Consider the following 24350-nt stretch of genomic DNA (forward strand, 5'->3'; position numbering starts at 1 on the left):
GACGCTGTAACCCACGTGCGCTCGTACATCGGCGGCGCCGATCACAACAAGCGCCAGCCGCGGGAGCTAGACGTGACTGCAGCGCCACTAGTTCTCGCGACCACCACGCGGACCGCCTCTCCGGCGGAGCTTTTAAACTGAGTTTGTTCTAGTAACGTTGGCACAATTTTGCGTTACTAATTTTCGACCGGAGACTTGGGGGGCGATCGGAGATCTCTGTTCTGCGCCGTTCGTTCGCGTTCGTTCTGATGGTCGCACGCGATTGGCTGAAGCCGGACAACTCACGCCACTCTAAGGGGCGTGGCCATTTCTTTTTTTTTCCATGATGTTTTCTTTTTTGGTGACGTCATGCCGCGTCATAACGAGCATGTCGTCTGCTAAAAGTGAACGGAGAGCGAGCCCGTTCGCTCGCGTTCTCGCGCGAACAATGGCGTCGCACGGCATGTATTTGGCGGTTGCGGCTGCCGCAACAGCTGATTTTGAGAAAATGGCGCTTGCAACGGTGCTTCCCTGCTACGTTGGCGTTTCTCGAAGCAGATGCAGAATGGTAGGAGGTGCGAAATGCGTTTGAAGAGATGAGCGAGTGTGAATTCCAGCGTCGCTTTCGTTTCTCGAAACGTGCTGTACGTTGGTTGTACGACGAACTCGACCCCGTCATCGGGTGCCAACGAACCAGTGGGATTTAAACAGAGCGTAAGGTGTTGTGCGCGCTGAGATTTTTTTGCGATCGGATGCTTCCAGCGAGCTGTCGGCAGCGAGGAATTCATCGGCCTGTCGCAGTCGTCCGTCAGGAACACGCCATTACTGTCGTTCGCGGGCAAAAACGGTGGGTGGCCTTTCCGGAGACTACAGAATCGAAGAGCGAACAAAGGCGGCGTTCGCGCGGCTCGGGCGGATTCCCGTTGTGGTCGGGTGCGTGGATGGTACGCTCATCGCCATCCAGAAGTCCCATGGCCTGAGCTCCGCGGACAAGACGCATTACATGTCGCGGAAGGGAGTCTACGCATTGAACACCGTGGTCGTGAGTATTATTCATGCATTGTATGCGTAGCGAATTGTTTCATTTATATATCGCTTAAACTTTCCGCTTTACTAAGGCTGTTGCAACTGAGTATAGTGGGAGCGGTATTTTCGATCTATCCAGAACGGGAACTGGTTCGTTTCAGGGCACTTCGCTTAGGATAAGCAATGAAATCATGCGACGCGGAGTACATTTTGGTTCAGCGGCCTGCACAGTGCGTAATATTACCGTTGCTCGTTCGCCATGTGTACCCGAAGCTTGAGTCTCGATTTGTATTTGTTGAGATTAACGCTGCCAGAATGTGCCGTAGTATGTCCTTATTGTTCATTGTCGTGATGGTCGTTACATGGATCGATACATGGATGGATGAATAAACTTTATTTCGGTCCCTCGGAACGCGCCCTAGCATGTACATACATTAAATACGCATTGTTTCATAACCCTTTTTTCAGTCGCAAGTTTTTCGTGTTGTAGATATTTTGTGATACATTGCCTTAAACATACAGCAGTAATTTGGTTAAAAGGCTTTGGTGGCTGGAAGATGGGTTGTTCCAAGCAGTAAACATGCAGACTACCCTTTGACACTGCATTGTCCGCGTGTTAGAACTTATGGTACAAGTCCTACCTTGTCGATGATTTGTTCATAGCTATGGTTCAACAGTCAGTAACAGTGCAGACAGATGTAGTTACATTAACATAATACCCAACATTGTACCCAAGGTCTTTTATGGGTACAATTTTGACTGAATTGAATTCTGCAGACATGTGATGCCGACCTCTGGATGTCAGTCCATGTTTCCTGGGGTCATGTCATGACTCGTGGGTATGGCGGGGGAGCCCTCTCCGTCAGCACCTGAAAGCAAAACTTCGGCTTGCTTGGTAAGTGCTGTCAATGCTTGCCACATTCAAGACGTTATCACTACAGCTGTCATGCCGCCCTCGTGCAGGAGACTCCAGCTATACATTAGAACCGTGGCTCCTGACACCAGTGCCCGGACGACCAGCTCGTGGCACCCCTGATAACCACTACAACAAGGCCCACACCGCCTTGCGCAATGTTGTGGAGTGGTGCATCGCTGTAAGCTTGTGCAGAGCTGCACAAGCATCATCGCTGCTTGTGCAGCTCTGCACGACATTGCGTTGGCGGCACATGAGCCTGTTCTCGAAGGGGACGATGACGACACCGACGATGCTGAGCTGCTGCCAGCAGCAGCTGAGCTACCACCACCACAACGGGAGCCAGCAGCAGCGCAACCGTGTAGTGAACCTGTTTCGAGAACCACAGGGCCTGCATGCTTGAGCACCTGCGCAGAGTACGCCGCCGGCTGCAGCGACCTCAGCAGCATTGTGTGGTGCGTGTTTGTTTTTGTTCATTGTGTTTGTCACTGGCATGAACAAAAGGCAGTTTTTTTTACTACACTTCAAATGTTTGCTACACATATCAACGAAACGGCGTTCTCCTATCAATGAATAACCCCCTTGAATAGGTTGGCAAAAAAATGTGAAGTTCACCCTGACTCACTCGTGAAATATATTTTGCTCTTGGGGCTCACTCGAACTCAGACTCACCAAAATTTTCCTCAGGCGGATTCACTCGGACTCAGGCTCACTAAAATGTTTTCACCCGGACTCAAACTCACCAAAGTATTACTCACCTGGACTCGCAGCTCGATCTGAATCTGAGTGAATCAACTCATGAGTGAGTTTGCCGACCTATGCCCCTTGTCACACAATGCCATGCTGATGAAATACTTCGACCAGGTTGTAAAATATGGTGCTTCACACTAAGCACAAGTGAGAGCTCACCTGTGAATGGCACATGGTGCCATTCGGAGCCAAAGTGGTAACCTGAAAAGGCTGTTGAATCAGCACAGCAACATGCGCTAGCTTTAGTGCAACAAGGATCGTGCTTTTAAATGAGGTGAACAACAAGGGTGGTGTAAGAAGTGAAATTTTATTACAAGTATCGCGAGCAATGCACATAAAAAGCAGAGTAAATAAATATCCCTTAAATTTAATGCCAAGGAAAAGAACATAAAAGTAGCGTCCTTTTATAATATACAAATGGAATTGTTACAAAGTGCCTGCTGCTCCTCTGCATCATCATACGCGTCTCGCAGCACAAAAGTCATTGTAGTACATGAAAACAAGGCACAGTCGAACCGGTACTAATCGAACTCGCTAAGAAAATGCAAGTTGTTGGTTGCTGATATTTCTTCCTCTATTATTAATTTCTGTTTGTACCCAATCATGTTGTCTAAACACTTCTAAGCAACAGAACACGTGTTCGTCAACTATATTTTGGTCTTGCAATATTTCCAAATTATTGTGCAACCTAGACCATGCACAAACGCTCTTCTTTTTTTCTAGGATATGTAAAAATCCAGTATTCTACACGTATACACTATAGACATAAAGATACACTACAGTGCACTATGTGCATATACTACAAACTTGCTGAATGCATTAATTCATATGAGATTTTAAAAAATGACATTGCAGGACACGATTTACCACTGAGCTACACTGTGTTATGTACAATGAAACAGCACATCAGTGCTTCTGATATGCAGAAAAAGAAAATTAACTGAAAAAAAATTGCAGGGCACCATTGAAGCAAACCAGCGTATCACAACTCGTGGTGTGAACAAAAATAAATCTACATATATGTACAACTAGTCTTTACAAATCACTGTGCAGGTGGCTTCCGCTGCAGTGAGGGCCCGGGCGAGGGTACCAACGCCTTGCAATTTGTGGACCGCGTCACCGAGAAGTTGAACCTGGCGCAGCTTTCCAATGATGCCTGGCCCTGCCGCCTGGTGTTTGCGGCTAGTAACTCCAGTGCCTCGGCCTGCCGGTTGCCCCCATCTCGCAGCTGCGGCATGAGCTGGAAACCAAGAAATGTGTTGCCATTATCATCTATAAATTTCCTGCTACCGACTCTTCGCTGGAAGCTTCTGTTCGTGAATACTTTCAGTGTGTGCAACAATTTCGTCTCTGTGGAAAATCCACTGACCTAAAGGCATTCATGAATGGTGCTTAGTTCACCGCACAACCAATGCACTTCGTTTGGACAGACCAAAGCGGTACCGCAATTCATTTTCGCTCATCTCATCAAACGCATCTCACACCTCTAACCACCTCTGCACGAGAAGCAACCAAGCAGCCCTTTTCAGGGCTACAGAATCGTTTGTCTGGCTTTACACGATGACTGACACAATCTCCTTCTGAAACCCTAGCTGCTGCAGTATGCATAACATACAGCAAGCAGGTGTAACACAGGTGCAAACATGTGCATTTGTGTATGATGGCTATGTTAAGTTATATAACGAGCTTGCTTTTTGAACAGTATATTTAGCAATAGCACATTTTCAGTTTCACTTTTGAAGCAAGTGACAAAATAGGGAAACATTTGAAGATGTTGAACATTCTTCTACTGCAACTTTTTCGCTACATTTCACCATAACTGCAAGGCAGGACACCTGTTTATTCCATCTGACAGTTATGCAAACAACTAGCTCCTGCAACCGTTTGCCAAATTTTTTTTGTGCAACTTTTTGTCTTTATGCACACAGATGTCATCTCTTCACAAAGACATAGCCGCACGCATGAGCATCTCCTTTGAGCATGTCATACCATCTACAGCTAATCAAAAACATCTGCGAAACTTACGAGTTGTGGCACGGGGAAGGTCCTGGGCCACATCCTCTTCAGCCACACCAGCAGCAGCTGGAGCAGGGCTCACCTGTTAGTAGTAAGAAGTTTCTTGATTGACACTCGAGTGCAAGATGTGAAAGTTCACCTGCAAGCCGCGGAAGTTGTTCCCGACCAAGAACCTTGGCGGTGCAGGCGACGGAAGTCCCCAGATAGTGCACATGCTTGCAGGCTCTGATCTGGGGGAACCATCTGTAAGCATACGTTAAAAAAAGACTATATCCCAGTCTGGTCCCTACTAATGATAACAGTGCAGCTACACAGAGCTAAAAACAATAATTCGTAGGAATTATTGTGGCGAATGTGCACTAATGCTGGAAGTGGAATTGCAATGTTTTTTTTAGAGATGTTTACACAGCGGCATGCTATAACACAGACTTCGGAGAGAGGGTGGAGGGAAGCAAATCTACTGGCTACGCGCCTCACTCGACTCGAGGGTCTGAGAAATGGGTTGGAACACGTAGGGTGCTCTAATGAGCTTCGAAATATAGTTCGCGGCTGTTCTTTCGTCATCACCGCAAATGTGGCTGTTTTGCTTTCTGTTCTGAGCGGCACAACGTGTTAGCACCTCAGCCAACGCGGCGGCCGGGTGATTCACTCGATATTGTTTGAAAAAGTAAAACTGACAGCGCGTAATGGCTCGAAGCAAATGAGCACACTAATTCGCAGCATACAAGTAACAATGATATTCTAAGCCAGTGCTTACCGATTCAGATCACCCGAACTCTGGGCCTCGCTTACTGTCGACCCGCGCGGTCCCTGTCGAGCACGACGCGGCCGCGGTAACCCGTAATCTGGCCGCCTCCGGTGCCGCTGTAAAGCACAAGCGGGACGTGTAAGATGACCGACCACAATACAATTGTGCTCGCACTCACCTCTGCTGCTCTCGGAGTTTGGCAAGGCTGTGGTGTTACGCGCAGGGACTTCGTTCAAAAGCGCTACCAGCTCCTGCCACATGTCGTCCCGGTCCTCCCTCGTGAACGACGGCTCCAGCGGGCACGACAGCGTCGCGATCTGTGGATGCTCTCTCACAAAAGCCAGCAGAAGCTCTTTTTGACGATCAGACACCCGAGAACCAACGCAGACGTCGCGATGGTTGGTTGGTTGGTTGGTTGGTCCTCAGTTACTTGGCGCAACCCACCACGGGGGATCGGCCATGAAACAGGCGGTACCTTATTTTAGAAATTAAATTGTTTTACAATACGAATAAGTTTAGGAATGAATGTTTTAAAAAATTAGATTCACTGGTACAATCCAGATGGGACGACATTTTGAAACTGCGTCAGCCGCTACTTTTCTTTTTTTTTTTTCGCGTTCGCGACACCATCTAGCGACGACGTCAAAAAAAACTAACATTATTAAATATTATCACTCAAAGCTGTTGCTGTTTGAAAGAGTGTTTGAGCTTGAGAAGCAAAAACAATAATTTTCTGTAAAGTAATTATATTTATTAAAAGGCGAGAAACGCTTCACGGTCCCCGTGCCGACGTCACAGGATGCGCGTCTACTTCCGGAAAGCTCTCCGCTTCACGATTGGCTGTTCTCTTCCTCTCGGCGGTTCTAGGCGGGAGAGCTGCGCCTCCTCTCACTTTTGTGACGTAGGCACCGCAGAACGAACGCGAACGAACAAAGATCTCCGATCGCCCCCTTGGTCGTACACTTTCATAGGGAACGCGACGAGCGACTAGAACTCAGTTTGTATGGTGTATGCCGCCCGCGTCTTCCCGTTTCAATTTTTAGTAAACCAGGTGAGAGTGGTGGGATTTGCCGAATTTCTATGGCACATACGTTTTTGCTTTGTTTGTATCCTCAATAAATCCCCGCCGACGACTTCGTTTTCAATGGGCCAGTGGTGAGTAGTGGTGTTTGCCCAATTTCTGTGGCACAAAATCCATTGTCCGCGAATCGTATAGTATCGTATAGACAGGGGGTAGAAAAGGGACGTGAGGGTGAGGAGGATAAATGTGAGGGTGCGGATGAGGGAAAGGAGGATGGGAGAGAGTAAAGCATCACGTATAAAGAATGAGAAAGAGAGAAATAGAGAGAAAGAACTGCAGAAAGAGAGAGAGAGACGAAAAAGATAGAAGGAAAATGGAAGCAAGCGATAAATAGAGAGAGAGAGAGAGTGGCACAAAGATAAGAAAGAAAGAGAAAGAAAGAAAGAAATAGAAATAAACAGAGACAGAAAAGACAGAGCAAAAACATAGAGATGAGAGAACTTGAGATGAGAAAACGCTTGTGAACTGTTGTCGCGCACGACAGCAAGATTTCGCTTAGCGGTTCACAGCAGCGTCTGCATTCCGCTGTCTTTTTTCCCCAAGCGTGACGGGTGGTTCGGGAGCCCTCACTCTGCTTTGATCATATATCAATACAAACGTTGTATTCGACGTTGTGTAGATAACAGTAAATGCGAACAACATGCCTCATTAGAGATTGGGAGCTGCCACAACACGCTTCGCTGTCACTGGTGTCGATTGTGACCTGTCAGTACTTTCGCTGGCGATCGCCAGCAGTCGCCCCAGAGGTGCTGCTTGTCCAATTCCAACTTAGTTGTCCAAATTGGATGTTCGCGACCGGGCCCGCACAAGTGTGCGGGTGAATAAAGACACTAACTGAACGGCACCTGCTTCAGTTAGGGTTTCATTGTTCTCTGACGAGGATGTCAGTGCTTCCAAGAATATACCTCAGTATTTTAATAACTGAGTCACCACAGGGCGAATAATTTCCCACAATAATAGCGCCTGATCACGCGTGTCCACACCTGCTCCCTCCGAAATGTAGGTGAACGCTCCTTTTTGTTATTATTTTTTCTGAAGAACATGCATAGTACAGCAATATTAAGACTTCGAAAAACATGTATAGATAAAAAATTTACCAGTTCATATTGCACGCGCTACATATTCGCGCGTGAAAGAGCCACACGCACGTTTGAGCGGGTTGGGCATTTGTCCTCGTGAAATGCAGGGAGGCGCTGGGCACTTTGGCGCGCTCGTGCGCTGTTGTGCCAGCGAAGTCTTTTTTTTTATTACGAATACCCTTCTTGCCGTTCAATTGATGATTCATTGGCGGGTGTTTCCTGGTATTTTGTCATGTGTCAGCGACGCGATCTGATGTGTGAATTGTCGCCACCGGTTACGCCGAAAATATTTCGTGAATGTGTTCAACAACATTTATTATATTTTACAGCACTAAATTTTGCGCCGCGTATCGCAGAGTTACATAGCAGCGCCAGTGATGTTGAAAAATATTCACAGTGAGGGCTGAAATAGTAAAATAGCTAACTGGTGCAACCATCTTTTTGGACTGCTCCAGAAGTTTTTTTTTTTAACATGCAGAGGTTTCCCAAGACAGAGAATGAAGATGACGTGGAGATGTTGAGAATCCTTCAATGAATTAGAATTAACACCTTCAAATTTGCTATCACTAGGTGCATTTACCCTTGGGCACAGCAACGGGTAAGTATGCGAGGCTGTTCAAGATTTTATAACACAGACAATGAGATTTACACAATAACCACGGCTCCAAAGCTTCACAATTTACCAAAGTAGGCTTAATGAAATTTTCTTATGTAATATTCATTTATTCGGTATGAATAGATTCGACTCCCCTTTATATTTTCAAATAGCAATTCTGAAAAAATCTTTTTGTTATAAAAAACGAGAAATTATTTTTTCTAGCTTTGAAGTACATTTTCCAAGCTACCCGATTCTTGGCCAATCCCCCGGGGTGGGTGTGAGCCAAAGTTTTAGGATGCACTTCTACATATTTCTTACACAGTTGAGTAGCGACAATAAGGAATTATCCGAGATTTATATTCGTGGTTCAAGCCACCTGGGTGATGAAAACTGCAGTGGCAAGGAGGAAAACGTTGAGCAGTCTGCCTTCGCACTACGACGGTTACGTGACCGCTCGCCACCTACTTCCAGCCGAGTTAAAGGTGGTCAATTTTCGAAGGAAGCAGCTCTTTCCTACAAGGCCTTACCCGTTTGGATCCTGGGAGACAGCCGTTCTGGTTGATGTCATTAGTGCTTTGCCGCATTTTTCAGACTCATTTAAAGGACCGATTTTCGCATATGCTGCCGACAAAAAGTATGATGTACCTTATGTGCAAGCATGCAAATCTAACCCCGCAAAAAAATCAAGGAGCGTTGAGGTGTGCACCTGCTCGTGGGCTGCATCCGATTAGTGAGCCGCCTTGGGCATCACCGAAGTGCCAGAGAATTCAAAGCAAAAGAGAAAAAAACTGCACTTCAAAGTCAATCTGTAAAGAAGTCACCCAGACAGGCAAAAAATATTCGTCACAGAGAAACGATATGAAGCACATTAGCACTGACCATCCGTATACAGCTTGACATCTGCACGTCGCTGCAAGCTTCCCGGTTCACGGGTTGTAAGAAGTACAACTGACGCCCGTGTGTCTCGAGCGGCAAACAATGCTCTAAAGTGCTGCATACGAACCGCTGAGAATGAATTTATTGCTGCGTTCTGAGTCCACCGCAAGCTGCAGTCGATGGCATCAACATCAGCTCAGCTGTTTCTTTTGCAAGAAAGGGATGCGTCTCTGTGATGGCCATACGCGTTGACGCAAGGGTGGTCGGCATGAATGGCTACTGCACGAGATCTCGCACAAGAGATAGAACCCTTCGTGCAAGGAGTGTGTGCTGAAAAACACCTTCGATGTCTCCAAGGGGTACGGTAAATGGGTGACCGTCCAGATGGCATTTCGACATCAGGGTTTCTGCATGCCATGGGGCTCTGGACAGAAATGACTGCAGAATCTTCTCTTTTATACTCTCGGGCACGAGGTGCCGGCCTTGATGGAAGCTTCTACGGTGTCGCAAACGGCGACTCGTGTAGCTTCGTGCATTATAACGTGGAAGTTCCAGGCGTTAGAAGGTTGTTCGTCGCCTGAAACATCCGCGCCTTGGTGGTCATCAGGGACCTGATGCACTCGATGATGTCCCTTACGCTGTGCTTTGAACCGTCCCAAGTTGGAGAGCCCAGGCCTGTGCCGAGAATTCGAAGCAGCACATGCCCCGTGTCAGGAAGCTGCGAATGAAAGCTGATGCGACCGCCGGCAGATGTTAAGTTGCGCACAAGCGGGGGTGTCGTTGGGTAGGCTGCGGGAAACTTCAATACGAAGTGAAAAAAGCCGCCTTAGTAAGGCGTATTGGGAGGGCCAAGTTTAACCGCGTGCAGCTTCATCATGTCGCTCACTTCCGGCTGGATGAACAAGCCTGGGAGTGTTGGGGCTCGGACGAGGATCCAGATGTCTTTCTGTACTCTCTCCAGGCACGCGTTCGAGGGCTCCCCGCTCTCGGGGAAGATCGACCAGACGTCGAAGGCAACCTTGGTCTTCTTAGGAGGACTAGTTGACATCTGCACAAGATGATGATTATGACAGCGTTTCTGTTTAATAATGGCACGCATCACCAAGGAAGCTATATCACGAATGAAATATGTGTAAGTCCAGGAGGGTTCACATTTGTTGTTGCTGTTTCCTTTTTTTTATGCTCAATATCTCCCTCCCCGTATGCTGCGCTTTCCCTTCAGCTAAAAAGCTCCATTTCCACACTAGAATATTTCAATTGGTATCGTGATGACTTTTTTTTACAAATGCATTGTGCGTCCTGAGAGGGGCCTCAGTATATTTTTTTATGTGAACCACGTTAGCCCGTACAATAGTGTCAGTATAACTACTTCGAAAAAATTTCTTTTCATTGTCATACATATACCCGATGTTCACGAATATGTGAAAGTACCTAAAATGCTTTCAAATACACGCTGCAAAGTTCATAGACCCGTAATCACAAACCGACCTTAACTTAGCGCTATACGGCGTCCTTTCATAAGGAAGGGAAAAGTGTAAAGATATGAAACGATAACAGTGCGTATCACGAACTCCCCTTATTCGGTTTTAAGCCAGCCTTACGAGAGGCGGCCTTGTCGTCATAATGAACGAGCACGAGAGCCAGGCTGTGATATTTTGCTGCCTGGTTGTTGGTTATTAGCACAAAAAAAATACCTGCACGCTCCTCAAAACAATAACACAAATGCAACAACGCATGCCCATGCAAGTTGCGGAAAGAACGCGTCTCGACTGGCCGCGCCGTGTGCTCCTTTTCTTTGTTAACGCTTTAGCATTGTCATAGAAGCCGGCGTCTCGTGTAGACGCGCCAGTCCACGAAGCGCTCGTTTCTACTTTCTACGAAGCACAAACGCATCTTCTTGCCCCATTTTGACCCCCTCCCCGTGCGTCGCTTTCTGCGTTCCCACAGAAAGAAGAAAGAAAGTGCTAAAGAGTTAGAAAAATCCTTGTAAGTCTGCTCGCACATGACGGACTCTAAAAATTTTTTCCGGCAGTCGATTCCCGAGACAAACAACTCATTAAATGACGCTCTCGATCATTACTTGAAAAAGTGTTGCGGGGCCCCTTGAAGGATCTGATACACAGAGAACGGAATAAATCCAATGATAAAAAAATGATCGTATATTCCTGCGCCCTTGTGTGGAGAGGGAAAAAAAATACTCTTTCTTGTCAGACACCAGTAGGACACGACCCAAGGGAAGAAAACCCAAGGATAAACCCTGTAGTTGTATTTTTTTCTGGCAGCACAATTACTGAATTGCGGATGTTGTTATCTTGGCCACAAAATTGAAGCTGCTTTCAGTGCTGTAATATCGTTCATTTCTCGGAATATATTGCTTTAGATTCCACCTGAGGTATTTAACAAAGCTTAAGGTCAATGCCTTTGAAGAGAGCATGTTAGTAATTGTTTTCATGACTTTCGCCAGGTCTGCGTATTGAACTTGTGCGGGTACTTTGAGGGGAAAGACTCGCTAGACACATCAAGCGAAGCTTGTCATATATGCTTCATAATGATGCGGGGTGACACGCTAACGCAACACTTTGGATTTGTTGCGGTAACATGTACCCCCGGCAGCAAAAGTTAGCAGGACGTGGGCTCCACTACAAAAACTAAGGAAGCCTCGCACTAGTGGGGCCAAGCCTGAAGGAAGTGCGGAGCTGGGCAGCCTCCTTTGTTTCTCTTCAGTTTTCTCTTTCTTTTTTTTTTCTCTTTTTGAGTTTCTTGGGTCTTTCTCTTCTGTCTTCATTTCTATTTTTTTCCATTTTTCTTCCCATTTTCACCTTCTTTCTCTCTCTTTCTATTTCTCGCTTCCTTCCCCCTTCTATTTTTATACGTGTTTATGCATTCGTTACGCCAAGCGACGACAGCATACGACAGCCCGGGCCTCTAAAGTGATCCGCACTTAATATCATCATCAGAGCGCTCGAAGAAGAGGAAGAAGACTTTTTCTTGGCGCGAGCGCGCGCTCAATATGCTACAGACGACTAAGCTATGCGTGATTTTGCCTGCGTTACGTCAAGCGATGACAGCATACCATTGCCTGGGCCCCTAAAGTGCTCCGCAATTAAAACGAATTTACGATCTGTTTAGTGCATGGCGCCTGTAATCTAGCTGTTACATGTATAGGTAAGAAAAGATACTATAGCAAGGAACATTGAATTTTGTTTCCAGACAAAGCGGGAGAGCAGCTTTCTCGAAAACTTAGCGTCCCGCAAACTTTCGCTGTAGAGTGTACGCCACGTGAGGTGCTGTAAACGAGAAAGGTAAACATCCACGCAAAACAAGAAGACTCGCTGCGTCCCTGTGAACGAATGAATTACATAACGAGGTAGTCAACGAAGCAAAGAGCGCAACGCGACAAGGGAATATCGTGAAATACTTGGTGTCGAGAAACTGTCGATCTGAACAAACATGTTTCTCCCGAGAAGATATTGCCGCAGACTTCCGTGCAATGGTGCTGTATCGATTTGACGTCTTCTTAATCGTAGCTAAGTCAACCGTTCAGCGTTCACACAAAGAAAAAAGTTCAATCAAGAGGAAAAATTTGATAGCGCCTTACTTTCCTCTGAGATTCTTTTATCTTCACCGATGGCACAGTAACAGCGGCCATACCTGTACAGAAGTACAAGATGACTTTATAAACACCGCACGTTGCTCAACGTTGCTCACAAAACTAGAGCAAATAATCTGTGACAGCGTGCAAAACGTGGTTATGACCATGCTTCCTAGATGACCCAAAGTGTGTTAAGGTTGTTCTTTCAAGGTGCATTCATTTTACGTTCTTTCGCAGCGAGATGGGACGCGTCGAAGTTTTGACGAATAATCAAAACTTGAGCGGCTCGTGCGTGTAACGCAGTTGTAGACATGTTTTGTTGCGATGGCATTTATATGCTTTTCGAATTACGCGACCAGTGTACCGGAAATAAGAAAAACAGCGATGCCGAAAAGCAAGCAAACCGGAAATCATAACCGAAACCATGTTTACAGCTTCTCTAAGACTCGAGCAATATCTTTTTAATGTAGTTCCTCCCGCAGGCACATTGGACAGTTCTAGTTGGGCGTCCGCAGCTGCTCTACGGACACAGGCTGCCAGCCATTTCCAATGGCAGGCTGCGTCCGCAGAGCTGTTGCGGGCGCTCAACTAAATCTGCCTATTTTCTTACGGCACCGCCTCAGAGAATTAACGTCTAAAGTCATTGGAACTGGAAAAGTACCGCGACCCTCCGGCCCGCCGCCATATTTGGTCCACCGCGGCCGACGCTGCGGCGGCGCGGTGTTTGCGTTACGCGGAATAATGCACGCCTTACGGATTTTGTGGGCTTTTGCAGACCCGAATGAAGCACACCCTTGTTCTCTAGGAAAAGGAACAGCGGAAGTTTTCACGTGCCTAAGCACGCACGCTCTAGCGCGATGAATTAAATGCGAACTGCGCGGCACTTACGCACTCCGCTGTGGGTATTTGCGTTCAAGCGCTTGCAATCTATCTGTTAATGAAAACACACTAGAGAAGATCATTGTGCAGTCAAGGATGATTCTAACTTAGGTGAGAGCGCGTTGAAAACAAATGCGAACAGCAGATAACGTGGGCGCAGCGCTGTTCGCAGTTCTTGTCATTGCATCGGTACATGCTAGAATATGTGGCGTACATAAAGATATAGAACTTCATTCGGCCGTATAAGAGATGCGCAGTGATCCATCTGAGATTTTGTTTCACGCCGATTTCTCCACAACTGAGCGCGTATCGATGCTTTCGAAGCCGCATTGGCGTTTCTTCTGAATTTTCTTGAGCAGCTCCTCATTCTTTTTTTCATTAACCCTTTCAGGCCGCCCACGCAGTGCGTCTTTAAGTGCGTCAAACTTGCACGTTATTTCAAGGCACTCGATATTCTACTGCACGAAAAGTAATGTGATAATATGAAGATTTATGCGTTTCGTGGTAATTAATCAAAATTAAATCATAATTTAAATTCTTGAAGGAATTGGACATCCCCTGCCCCTAGCCATTCTTTGGCGGCGCGTATGATATTAAAGCAGAACTAAAGTTTACAGCCACGATCTCAGCAGCTGGCGCACAAAACCATTCTGAAGGTAATTTTTGACAGAGTGGTTCGACAATGGCCCTCAACAGATGAGACGTTGGAATAATATTTGACTCGATCTTATGTCGTAATGTAAGGCGTTTCTCAAATGTGTTGACGTTTTCAGCTGCCGAGTAGATACTGCACTGTGCATAATATACACGGGGTTGCGAAGCCTATACCTGTGAGCCTTTTCGGCAGGCACTCGCTGTCGACGAAACTGAGCAGCTTGTCGTAGACGTCGACGTCTTCTAGAGAGTTGCCTTCTAGGCAACTCGCTCCTCCGACGACGTAGATGTAGTCGTCAACGGTAACGGCGCCTTAGGTGTGGCGGGGTCGGGGGAGCTCAGGGGCGTAGCCAAGGGGGGGGGGGTTCGGGGGGTTCAAACCCCCCCCCCCGAAATTTTTCAGTTTTGCTTGCGTATATAGGCACGCACACATACAAACGCACGCACGAACATACATAAAGTATGGTTGAACCCCCCCCCCCCCGAAAAAAATTTCTGGCTACGCCCCTGGGGGAGCTTGAGCGGAATTCCCATCGACCCCGAAGGGAGTCGAAGGCGAGCACGTCAGCGACGTTGGTGAAGCTATCGGAGTCGTGACCGGAGCCCTTGAGGCCACCAGCGAGCCACAGCTCGTGTTTGATGCTCAAAGCGGTGCAGTAGGCCCGGGGCTCCGGAAGCCTAGGGCGTCGCACCCACCTGCACGCAGCGGTGGAGAGGTTTGTTAATATTCATTACATTGATGATCATAGGCGTGCGCAGGGTTGCCCATTAGGGCGCAACCCATTAGGGGGCGCAACTTCACCGCAGCGCCCCCCCCCCTTACTTCCAATTAGTCAGTACTGAAAGAAATCAATTGAGCTTTGCAATGGATGCAGAATTGAACATTAAGCGATGATGTGTTTCTCGCAACGGTCTGCCTTTGGTCCTCGGTACTCCCGGCGTAAGTTTGGAAGTAAGCAGCTCAGGTGTCGTCGGCCATTATTATCTTCAGAAGCCCGCACGACCACAAACCTTGAGCACACAACACAGGGTCCCATGGAAAAAAGTTTGGGCAGACTAAGAGGTCCCCTTAAATTATTTGAGGGGGGGGCGCCCCCCCCCTTGCCTTCCTGTCAACATCATCACCCGACTTTATGATGACGATCGTCAGCTCCATCACCCGCATTTATCTTATCTCCAGGGCGAATACCGCTTTCTTTGGTAGTGGTGGCACCGCTTCCTGTGGTGTACAAGTGCTTGTGTCTCAAATAGTCTGCTGGCATCTGTTGTCATGCATCCACTGAGCCACCCTGCCCCAGTTCCAAATACTACCGATATTTTCTTACCCCTACAGTTCTCGTAATGCTCTACCATCACTGTTTATGTATGCAGTCATTCGAGGCCCAATGTGTGTAATAAAAAACTCGGGCTAAGTTAGGTTAGGGACGGCTGGCTAAGGTTAGGTTGGCAAATTGAATTCAATACCACGAGCAGCTGAGCTTTTTTTCTTTTTCATTCACTTTATATTGAAGACTAGAACATCATATTTGCCAGTTCGCACTATAATTCGTAATTTTGTATCCGTCAGCGCTCATGACCACGATTCCTCTTCCGTTGCAGACATATTCCCGTTATTCAATCACAGCTGGACCATTGAGGTGTCCACGAATCTCTTCATGAGTACTGAGTGTCACACTGCCTACTCACGTGCGTTCGTTGGTGTCCGTGGCGTACGCGGTGGATAGCATCTCGGTGGGCGCCACACAGGACATGACCTGCTTCTTGGTGGTCAGACCTCTTACTACATACACCAAACCGCCCAGGAAGCACACGCCGCAGCCCATGATCGGCAGCGGAAGATTTCTGTAGGTCATCCAGGAATTCGTCGCCGGGTCGTAGGATTCTACGGCGTTGAGGGCTCTGCAATGGTCATGATTGTCATGGTGCAAGCGTAGCTGTAGGGTAAGGCGGCGCGAAACGAGACATTTTGAGTTTGCTGCCAGCAATATTCAAATAGGTACTTTTTTTTATTTTATAGACAAATGCCGGTAGCTAACCATTCATTTTGATAAAAACAACCATAGCTGTTTGACGAGTTCTTGCCGAAAAAAATGAATGGTTGTGGTCAGCCAGCTCGTGACCCGTATAGAAACTGTAAAATTCTGCTCAGTGAAATTTTTGTAGCCGTGCATGAAGGTTGTCTAGCATCAGTGGGGCAACGTAAGTGGTGATGTGGCTTTGATCCACTAGCAAAATACTGCCAAATGGTTAGATCTGCAAGCGGCCAGGGCTAAAGGGCGATTTGCTGAAATCATGGCATTTCAACAGGGTGAAATGCAAGAAACAGGCGTTAAATCCACATAAAATGTTTCGTACATAGCAAATCATTTATTTACACGCATTACATAGTATATTTTTTGTGTACGGTGGTGCGGACGCATCATGTATGTCTTCTTGGCATGAAAACGACACGAAAAGTGCACTGGAAGCTGTTCAGGACAAGATTCTAATATTAATATTCATTGAGAACTATTCTTTCTGATTGACGCCATCAGTTGTAGTATAGTCTGTTTTTATATATCATTTATAGTTGCCCCATTTTTCTTGGCCTGTTCTGTGTGCGTAGGCGCGCATATTCCTTAGAGCATCGCCATCATTATGAGTCCTTCACTGTGCGAAAATGAATACTTCGCTGTGCGAGGCTGCCCGGTGTCTCCAGGATTTTGCCTACACAGGCGTGTGAAAATGGAAAGAATTTCAACAGCAGGTGCTTCACAAACTCGTGCTGGCATGGAAACGACAAATTTTATCCGAGAAACAAAAAATGCTGCTCATGTAACATGCAGAAAGACTTGCTCGATGTGAAAACAGTTGTGGAGCTCTACAGCTCCAGATGCTGTTTGGATTAGGTGCGCGGAGTGTAAAGACAGGATTCATGAGGATTGCTTGGGTCAACATGGAATGAGTTTCTCGTGCAATACTTGATCTACTTAAAATTTTTTGTTACTTTTTTGTCTCCTCCTCGCACCTTGGGGCAGAATGAGACGTTTGCGGCGACATTTTGTTTTATTTCTTACCTTATCAAAAATGATAGAACAGCGGGAACACCGACAGATTTATGAGCCACATGCCTTGTGCACGAAATAAAGTTTCTGTTATGTTGTTTTACGATATCGACTGAAACTAACAAAAATAGAAAACAATGTCTATTAATGCGAAGCTGTTTGTCAAGGTCAAACCATAAAGACGGCAGTCGCGTTTCGAAAAACTATCATCATGAACGGGTACGTCCTACAGAATTTGGACAAGTCCCATTACTCACCGCTCGTTGTAGTAAACCTGATGGGTCAAAGAACGAGTACAGGGACGGAGAAAGAAACAGGGACAAAAAGAAATAGAAAGAGAGGAATTCTTGCCGACAAAAAATATTCATGAGCCGTACGCTCAATCCGAACGCGAGCGTCCTAACCACTCAGCTATCCCGGCGCGCTAGCGGAGCATGGCATAGCCTTGTATAGTAAATAGAGCAAGCGGGTGGGAAAGGGAAGTGAGCGTGACTGGGGGAGATGTGAAGGTGAGGAGGAGGGAAAGGAGCACGGCAGGGGGTAAAGTGTAGCAGAGAAATAATGAGAAAGAGAGAAATGTAGAGAAAGAAATGCAGAATGAGATAAAGAGAGAAGATCAATGAAAGAGACAAAATAAGATAGCGGAACTAAGCATCGCGACAAGGTACCACACCACCTGGCAAAGCCGCGCATGCGCGTTAGCTAAGCCGCACCCACTGACGGAGACATCGCACGCAACCTACCCTCCACAGTGCATAGCCTGGCTGTGCCCGATCGTACCGAGACAGCCATGGGGAGTCCGAAGAAAGTGCATACTCCCGAGGAGGAAGCCACGCATCTATAAGCTAGACGTGTCGGTCGACGGGCAGTACGAGTGGCGACGGGCCCGTGCTTCGTTGTGCCAAGTTTTGCGCGACTTGGAGCAACCTTCCCGAATTTTATTTGCAAATTATTGTGCCACTTTTCCCCGCCTACCCTAATTTGCGGCACGACTTCAGTGATGCTAGAAGAGAGCGCAGTGCTGGACTGCGTTCAGGAGAGAAAAAAATGGCAAAAACATGAGCCACACTGACAGACACGGGAGCGCAAAGTGTCATTATCTGTCTCCGAATGTATGTAATTTATCGAGCCGGCCAAAAAGCGGCACTCGTGATTTAGCAAGAAGCACTGCAAGCGCAATTCTAGGCAGTCGCAACGCAGTGCGACTCTCTAGCATTGCGCTTGCCGCCACTATGGTTCAGTTGCTATGGTGCCCGGCTACTGCCCCGAAGGACGTGGCGATGACATTTTATGTACTGCGATTAATTTATGCGTACGTCGAACATTTATGTGCATGACACCACTGGAGGTGACGTCAAAGACTTGCTCATTTCAGACTAATACAAGGAAAGCAAGGCGCCTTTGATCTATATAGGTCCACCTATCGTCGGCCTATTGGGCACCTATTCGCAGACACCCATGTGTACTTTGTATCTCTTAGAGTAAATGTCAACAGTCCTTCGTACGCTATTCTGCAAAACATGTAAATGTCACCGCGAACCATCCGTTATAATATTCCGCCTATAATGGTCGCCCACTCACTCTCCTTTGTCGTCCTTGCCGCCGACCACCATGATCTTCTTCTATACCACAGTGGCGGCGTGGCAGGCTCTGGCGTGGATCATGCTGGCTGCTCTGTCCCATCGTTTCTCGCCAATGTCGAACTTGAACACCGAGCGCTGGGCTTGGGCTTGTCCTTGGCTCACTTAGGGGCGACGGTATCCACCTGTAGATTTAATAATTGAAGCGTGAGATTGGCACGCCTTGGTGCACAATGAACGCAGTAATATCTAGAAGCTCTCAGGTATGTTTTTAACTGCGGAATCGTTGAAGCTCGAGCTTGGTCCGTTGCCGTTGGCGAAATCCGCCGAGCAATGACGTCACCACGCGTCGCATAGGAACGCGTTCGAGAAAGGAGAGGAGGCGGAGTAGAACAGAGAAGACGAGAGAAGGAGAAGAAATAAATAAAACGAAATCAAATTTATTGGCGAGGCGGGATTCAAACCTTGGTACCCACAGTCGAAGGCTATAGCATAGCACCCCCTCTGCTATGCAGTTACGCTAGCAGAACAAACGTTTACGGGAACCATATGATTGAGTAGCTATGAGTCAGGGGCTGAGTAAAAGACAGAGAGAAAGAGAAAGAAAGAAACAGAGAGAGAGAAAGAAACCGAGAGAAAGAAAGAGACAGGGAAAAGGATGGAGGCAGAATGAAATAGTGAAAACTTCGCTTTCCTAGGTTCACCTTGCCCCTCTCTACGCTCATGTGGCTATATCAAGCTGAACTGGCCATCTATAGGCTAGGCTTGGCTGGTATACTAAGGAAGGCCTCCAAGCTCCACTTTTAAGGCTTGATACTACCAGCTCCAAGCTGCCCTGTTTCATTTTTTAATCGACAGAACCCATGACAAGAACATTGCCTGTAAGTTATCTGGCCCACACCAGTTTTTGTCGCAGTGTATTACACTGCCTACCGGATCGGCCCGCTTTAAGGTGACACTCCGTACAATCGGGGTGCCTACTACAGGGCCGATACCTGAGATTAATGTCATATTGAGCTGAAGTTTGCGAGTGCGGTGCCGGATAATCAGGCGCACAACAACACAGACCCATTGGAAAAATGCAGAAAATGACACTAAAGGCAAGTAATATCTTGTCACAGTGAAAAGTGAGTACTTGAGAGTGTCTCAGACGTCGACAATATACACAGCAGCTCTTTGGGGATTGAGAACTTAAGGTCAAGGTAGGATACGATTTGCGACACCAGTGAGACATTTTGGAACGCAAGCCCGATGACGTAGTTGGTAGGTCCTGAGTACAATTCAAACTACTCATGACAAAAAAAAAAAAACATTTCCTTACATTCCAAGACGGAACAAAAGGAAATATTTGCATTTCATTTTTATTCATGCAAGCAAAAGCTTTACGCCACTTTTGAGAAAGACCCACGTTTCGTATTCGCCTACCTGAGCTGTGCTAATGCCCCTTGCTCAGCTGCGCCGAAGCGCCGACCGTCGAACAGTGCAGGGATGGAAAATACTGCGCCAGAAGGCGCTTTATAGAGGAGGGTGCTTTGAATTGGTCTAGCGGTATGCGGACAACTAATACTTGATTTTCTTTCCAAATAAGCATTTTCTTGGCACGAATCAAGCACTACGAGATTTCTAGAACACCATTTGAACAATCCACGTCGACCTAACGTTTTACTTTAGAGACTATTTTTTTGACATGGACTCCTAATTACGCGTGCTATTTGCCGCCGCAGGATGATTGCCTTTGCCCATATTTAACGCATGGTGCCTTAGAGAACAAACTTGGCACCCTGGGTGTCGGTGGCTGTAGTTTAGATGGGGTCACATGTCAGCCGTATCGGGACCACATATGAATCTACGCTGGTTAAATTAAGTAATGGTATGCTGTGAAGTGCTCTCGCACTTAAAATAAGAGCAACTTTCCTACCAGTTTCTAGTAAACTGACGAACGAGTAAGTTGAGCCTATTTCGCATACCTAAGACGTAGATGAAGCCGGCGTAGTAGACCGCCGCATGACGATTTCGCGGTTGTGGCATTGGGTCTGCCGAGAACCACCGGCGCAGCTGTGGTTGGTGAAAAATCGTGGACAGCCTTGCATTGTAACAAGAGCTTTTCAGGGACGCCGGTATATTTGCTTACGAAGAATATCACTACGAAATGCGCCTTCGGAAGCTATTTGCTTGCGTCGTTCGTAAATTGTCGGCCGACGCTCCGTAAAGAAAGTGCAGCTTTCGCTATGTTTTAGAAATATAAGAAACATGATGCTCTGTGCATCAGCATATTTAGTTATCTCTCAAGGGACAACATTAAGTGCCAGTTAGCGTTGAAGTTAATACTGGGCTCTTTCGCACTAATGCAGCGGAGTTCTATAGGAACAAATAGCATAAAGCGTCACGGAATCAACGTTAGGTGATGCAAAACCAACCATGCATCCTTTAAAGGAGCACTGACATTAAATTCCAAGCTCTAAATGTGGCCTTCACTCGATAGCATGGCATGTATAAGCATTTTTGGAGATGCACAAATGGTGTCTGTAGCGTGGAAGTTTGTTTTTATTTTTGAGGGCGAACAACGTACGAACGTTCAACGGGGGCTCAGCACCCGGCCAGCAACATCGACAGCACTGTGACGCGTTCAGAGAGCAAGCCAACACGGGCCCCACCGAGCTGTGACGACGCGCTGATAAAGATATCGGCGACGGTCTTAGTCGAGCACCATAACTACTCGACCACCTTGACGAATAAAAGGCTTCCAGGTAGGGAGTGGTAGGACTGCACATGCAGTTTACGCCTCCTGCCACGCATTACCGCGACGAACTCAACGGTCGCCTTGCGCACCGAAAGGCTGTGCTGCTGTTTGGAGTGTGATGGCGACATGGGCTAGACGCGCCAGCATGAACGTCCCCAGCTTGAACGTATCGCTGGGGACTAGACGCGTGGAGCGTCCACGGCGTGCGTGTTCGCGTGTGTTTGTTTATGGCTTGTGTGAAGGGGTGACGATAGAAGGCGAGCCCAATGATATAAAAGAATTGGCAGACGCGACCGGTTTTCTGAGCACTGTCGACGTACTTCACCTTCAAGATCACCATTTTTGTTAAATAAATCGCTTGTTGTTAGCCACTAGACTGTGTTGTTGGCTTCGCTTCAAACTTCTTAATCCAAGTAGGTAACTATTGTTCTGAGGAGGTACTCCTTTGACAGTACAATGCGTGCTTGACAGACGGGTGCATTGCAGTAAATTCGGCAGCAGAATGTGCCTGCTGTGTCACTCCTTAATCTATGCTGTAGTACCTCCGTCATAAGCCTCTTTGGTTCTCTCCCGCACGTGGGGACCCGATTAAAAGGCGCGCTCTCAACGTCGCCAAAACTCGGGCTCACGCGATCTTATGGCGCTTCAACGCTGTTAAGCGTGCGTATTCAAAGGCGCCAAAACTGGCGATAATCAATGACACTAGCATTCATTATACGCGAGGTCAGAGCCTTTACGGTACATCAATATTATTTGGCACAAACTACTATTGGACGCACGAAAGCCACAAATAAAAAGTATGCTCTGTGTGCTCCTTTAGGTCAGATGCAGCTTCACGCTTCTTACGGACTTAGCGTTTGTTTCATTTAGGAAGGAGTCTGAAACGATTTGTAGTGCATGAAACGCACAAGGTTTATTGAACACCACACGCGGACATACTGGGCTCATCACCGTCGCACATGGGCGCACTAATTTCTAAGAAAGCAGCAAAGATATATTCATCAGGTCGGGCCTGTGTCAGATAAAGAGTTGTGCTCTCTCAGAAAGCAGTCCGCGCACGTGCGACGGCGATATATACACGTGTGGTGTTCAATGAACCTTTGTTGGCAGTTAGCGCTCGTATGTCGTGTCGTGCCTTAATTTGTGTGTGTTTTGTGCACTAAAAATCGTTTCAGATGTACAACCAACAGGCTCAATTCGCCACAGTTCTTAAGAAGGCGTGTTAGATTAAAATAAAAGTTACATAAAAATAACGAGGTCATATTTGGAATCGAAAGTAACGCAGTACCGGCCGTTGTACCTTCTGGTTTCTGGAGGTCAACGCCACCAAGCACCACCACCACGGCGTTCTTCGGTGGCTCCTCTTTGGTGTCCTTCCTGCGAAGGTGCTGGCTTAGCGAAGTGTTCATTGGCTGTGCAGTGCGGCGACGCACGGCAACGTCCCACTCGAGCATAAGATCGGTATATGAGCGCGCACATTGGCTGTATACTCTGAGATAACCTCGCAGCATTGCAAGAAAGAAGGATGTCTATGGCGTCAATATCAATACAGCACGGAGGGGAAAAATATTTATGTGGGGTCTGAACCATCGGAACAGCAACTTCGACAGGCACTCAACAACGAAACCGCCGTGGTACTTTCGCTGTATCTCCTACTACACAGGCTACCACTTTATAGTTTACTTTGGTTTCCGCCCGCAGAGCTGACCGCTGTTCAAGTGTCAGCCGTTTGCGCCAGACAGTGGATTGTCAGCGGAAAATTTTTAACTTTTTGTCGTCCATGTATTTATTCACTGATTTTCAAAGTAAGGAACTGCTTACAACCCAGAAAACGCACCTTCTGTAAGCTTCTGCAATACCAGACACTTTTGGGTACATTTGAACACACCGTACCATTCCCTTAATTGAGAAGATGCTGCCACCGTGGCGACAGGTTCTCAATTTTTCTCGCCTCTTCCAGTTTTCACCGTATCCTTAATACGGTCCCGCCTGTGGACCGAAGTTGACAGCACACATGTGGAACGCGCGCGCCCTCCTGGCGTCATATCGTCAAAAAAAATTTAGAGTTAATTTTGTGCCCGCCAGCGTGTACTCGCTTTGCCGATGTGCCCATCTAAGAAAAGCCCTTATTAGCTAACGAATCAACCCTATGAAATTATACTAGGCTTTTTTATACCTCTACTGACCCCGCGGCTACGAACGAAGATAAGAAAAAGAAGGCTCATTCATAATTTCTGTAAAGCTTAGACAGGGGCGCAAAGTCTGGCATGGTATATGTGCAACGCACGTGAAATGGCGAGTGATCACGAAATCGTAGTAAGATCGAAACAAAAACGAGGTACTAGCGCGCATTATCATGTATACTATTGCAGATGCGCTAATGTAACGTTAAGGAAAGATGGTTATTCTTTCTCACAGGCGCTTTTGACCGCGTCCATGGCTCTGGGACGACTTGAATTCCTTGGTTGTGATCAAATGATGTCCTTCGTACATGGCACAATCGAATCGCGATCGAGGAAGCTAATCGGGATTGAGCTTGGCGCAGACGTCAGCGAAATCGCGATCTGGGAGCCAAATCGGGATGTGCCGACCGCGATCGTCCTAAGCCAGGTCGGATCTCATAGCGACTAGAAGTACCTGATACAGATTCGAGCTTAATCTGGATATTCTCTGGTCGCGTTCAGTAGCGTCCGCGTGACATCGGTATCACTGTGGCATCTATATCACGCAAGCACTTCGTGGGGATGATGCTGAGATTCCATACCTTGACGCGCTTCAAGAAAGTCGTGCAGCTC

General features: G+C 47.1%; 2 protein-coding genes and 1 long non-coding RNA gene across 6 annotated transcripts in view; 1 reads left to right on the forward strand and 2 right to left on the reverse strand.

Moving 5' to 3' along the window:
• LOC119401977 (uncharacterized) overlaps positions 1-24350 on the reverse strand; it is a 74179-nt gene that overhangs the window by 14355 nt on the left and 35474 nt on the right. The window lies entirely within an intron of this gene.
• On the forward strand, positions 1769-3830 carry LOC125759543 (uncharacterized). Its single transcript, XR_007417124.1, has 3 exons — positions 1769-1900; positions 1969-2373; positions 3722-3830. It is a non-coding gene; the product is annotated as an uncharacterized LOC125759543 (long non-coding RNA).
• LOC119401978 (uncharacterized) lies at positions 2955-5499 on the reverse strand. 2 transcript variants are annotated; one of them, XM_049418468.1, is made up of 4 exons: positions 5442-5499; positions 4824-4927; positions 4694-4766; positions 2955-3908 (listed from the first exon to the last, which is right to left on the reverse strand). In XM_049418468.1, exons 2-4 carry the CDS (start codon positions 4896-4898, stop codon positions 3697-3699), a joined length of 360 nt encoding a protein of 119 aa, XP_049274425.1. In that variant the 5' UTR covers positions 4899-4927; positions 5442-5499; the 3' UTR covers positions 2955-3696. The 2 variants fall into 2 exon arrangements, with proteins under 2 accessions (XP_049274425.1, XP_049274424.1); XM_049418467.1 differs by lacking the exon at positions 5442-5499 and having other exon boundaries at positions 4824-5004.

This window comes from Rhipicephalus sanguineus, chromosome 8, assembly GCF_013339695.2.
Source record: "Rhipicephalus sanguineus isolate Rsan-2018 chromosome 8, BIME_Rsan_1.4, whole genome shotgun sequence".
Classification (NCBI taxonomy): domain Eukaryota; kingdom Metazoa; phylum Arthropoda; class Arachnida; order Ixodida; family Ixodidae; genus Rhipicephalus; species Rhipicephalus sanguineus.

Excerpts from the sequence above, each read along its gene's own strand:
- LOC119401978 (XM_049418467.1), bottom strand. The coding sequence starts at position 4,937 with ATGCTTACAGATGGTTCCCCCAGATCAGAGCCTGCAAGCATGTGCACT. Across the intron at positions 4,767-4,823 it reads ACAACTTCCGCGGCTTGCAG|GTGAGCCCTGCTCCAGCTGC; the intron begins GTGAACTTTCAC and ends TACTACTAACAG. Across the intron at positions 3,909-4,693 it reads CCTTCCCCGTGCCACAACTC|CTCATGCCGCAGCTGCGAGA; the intron begins GTAAGTTTCGCA and ends CTTGGTTTCCAG.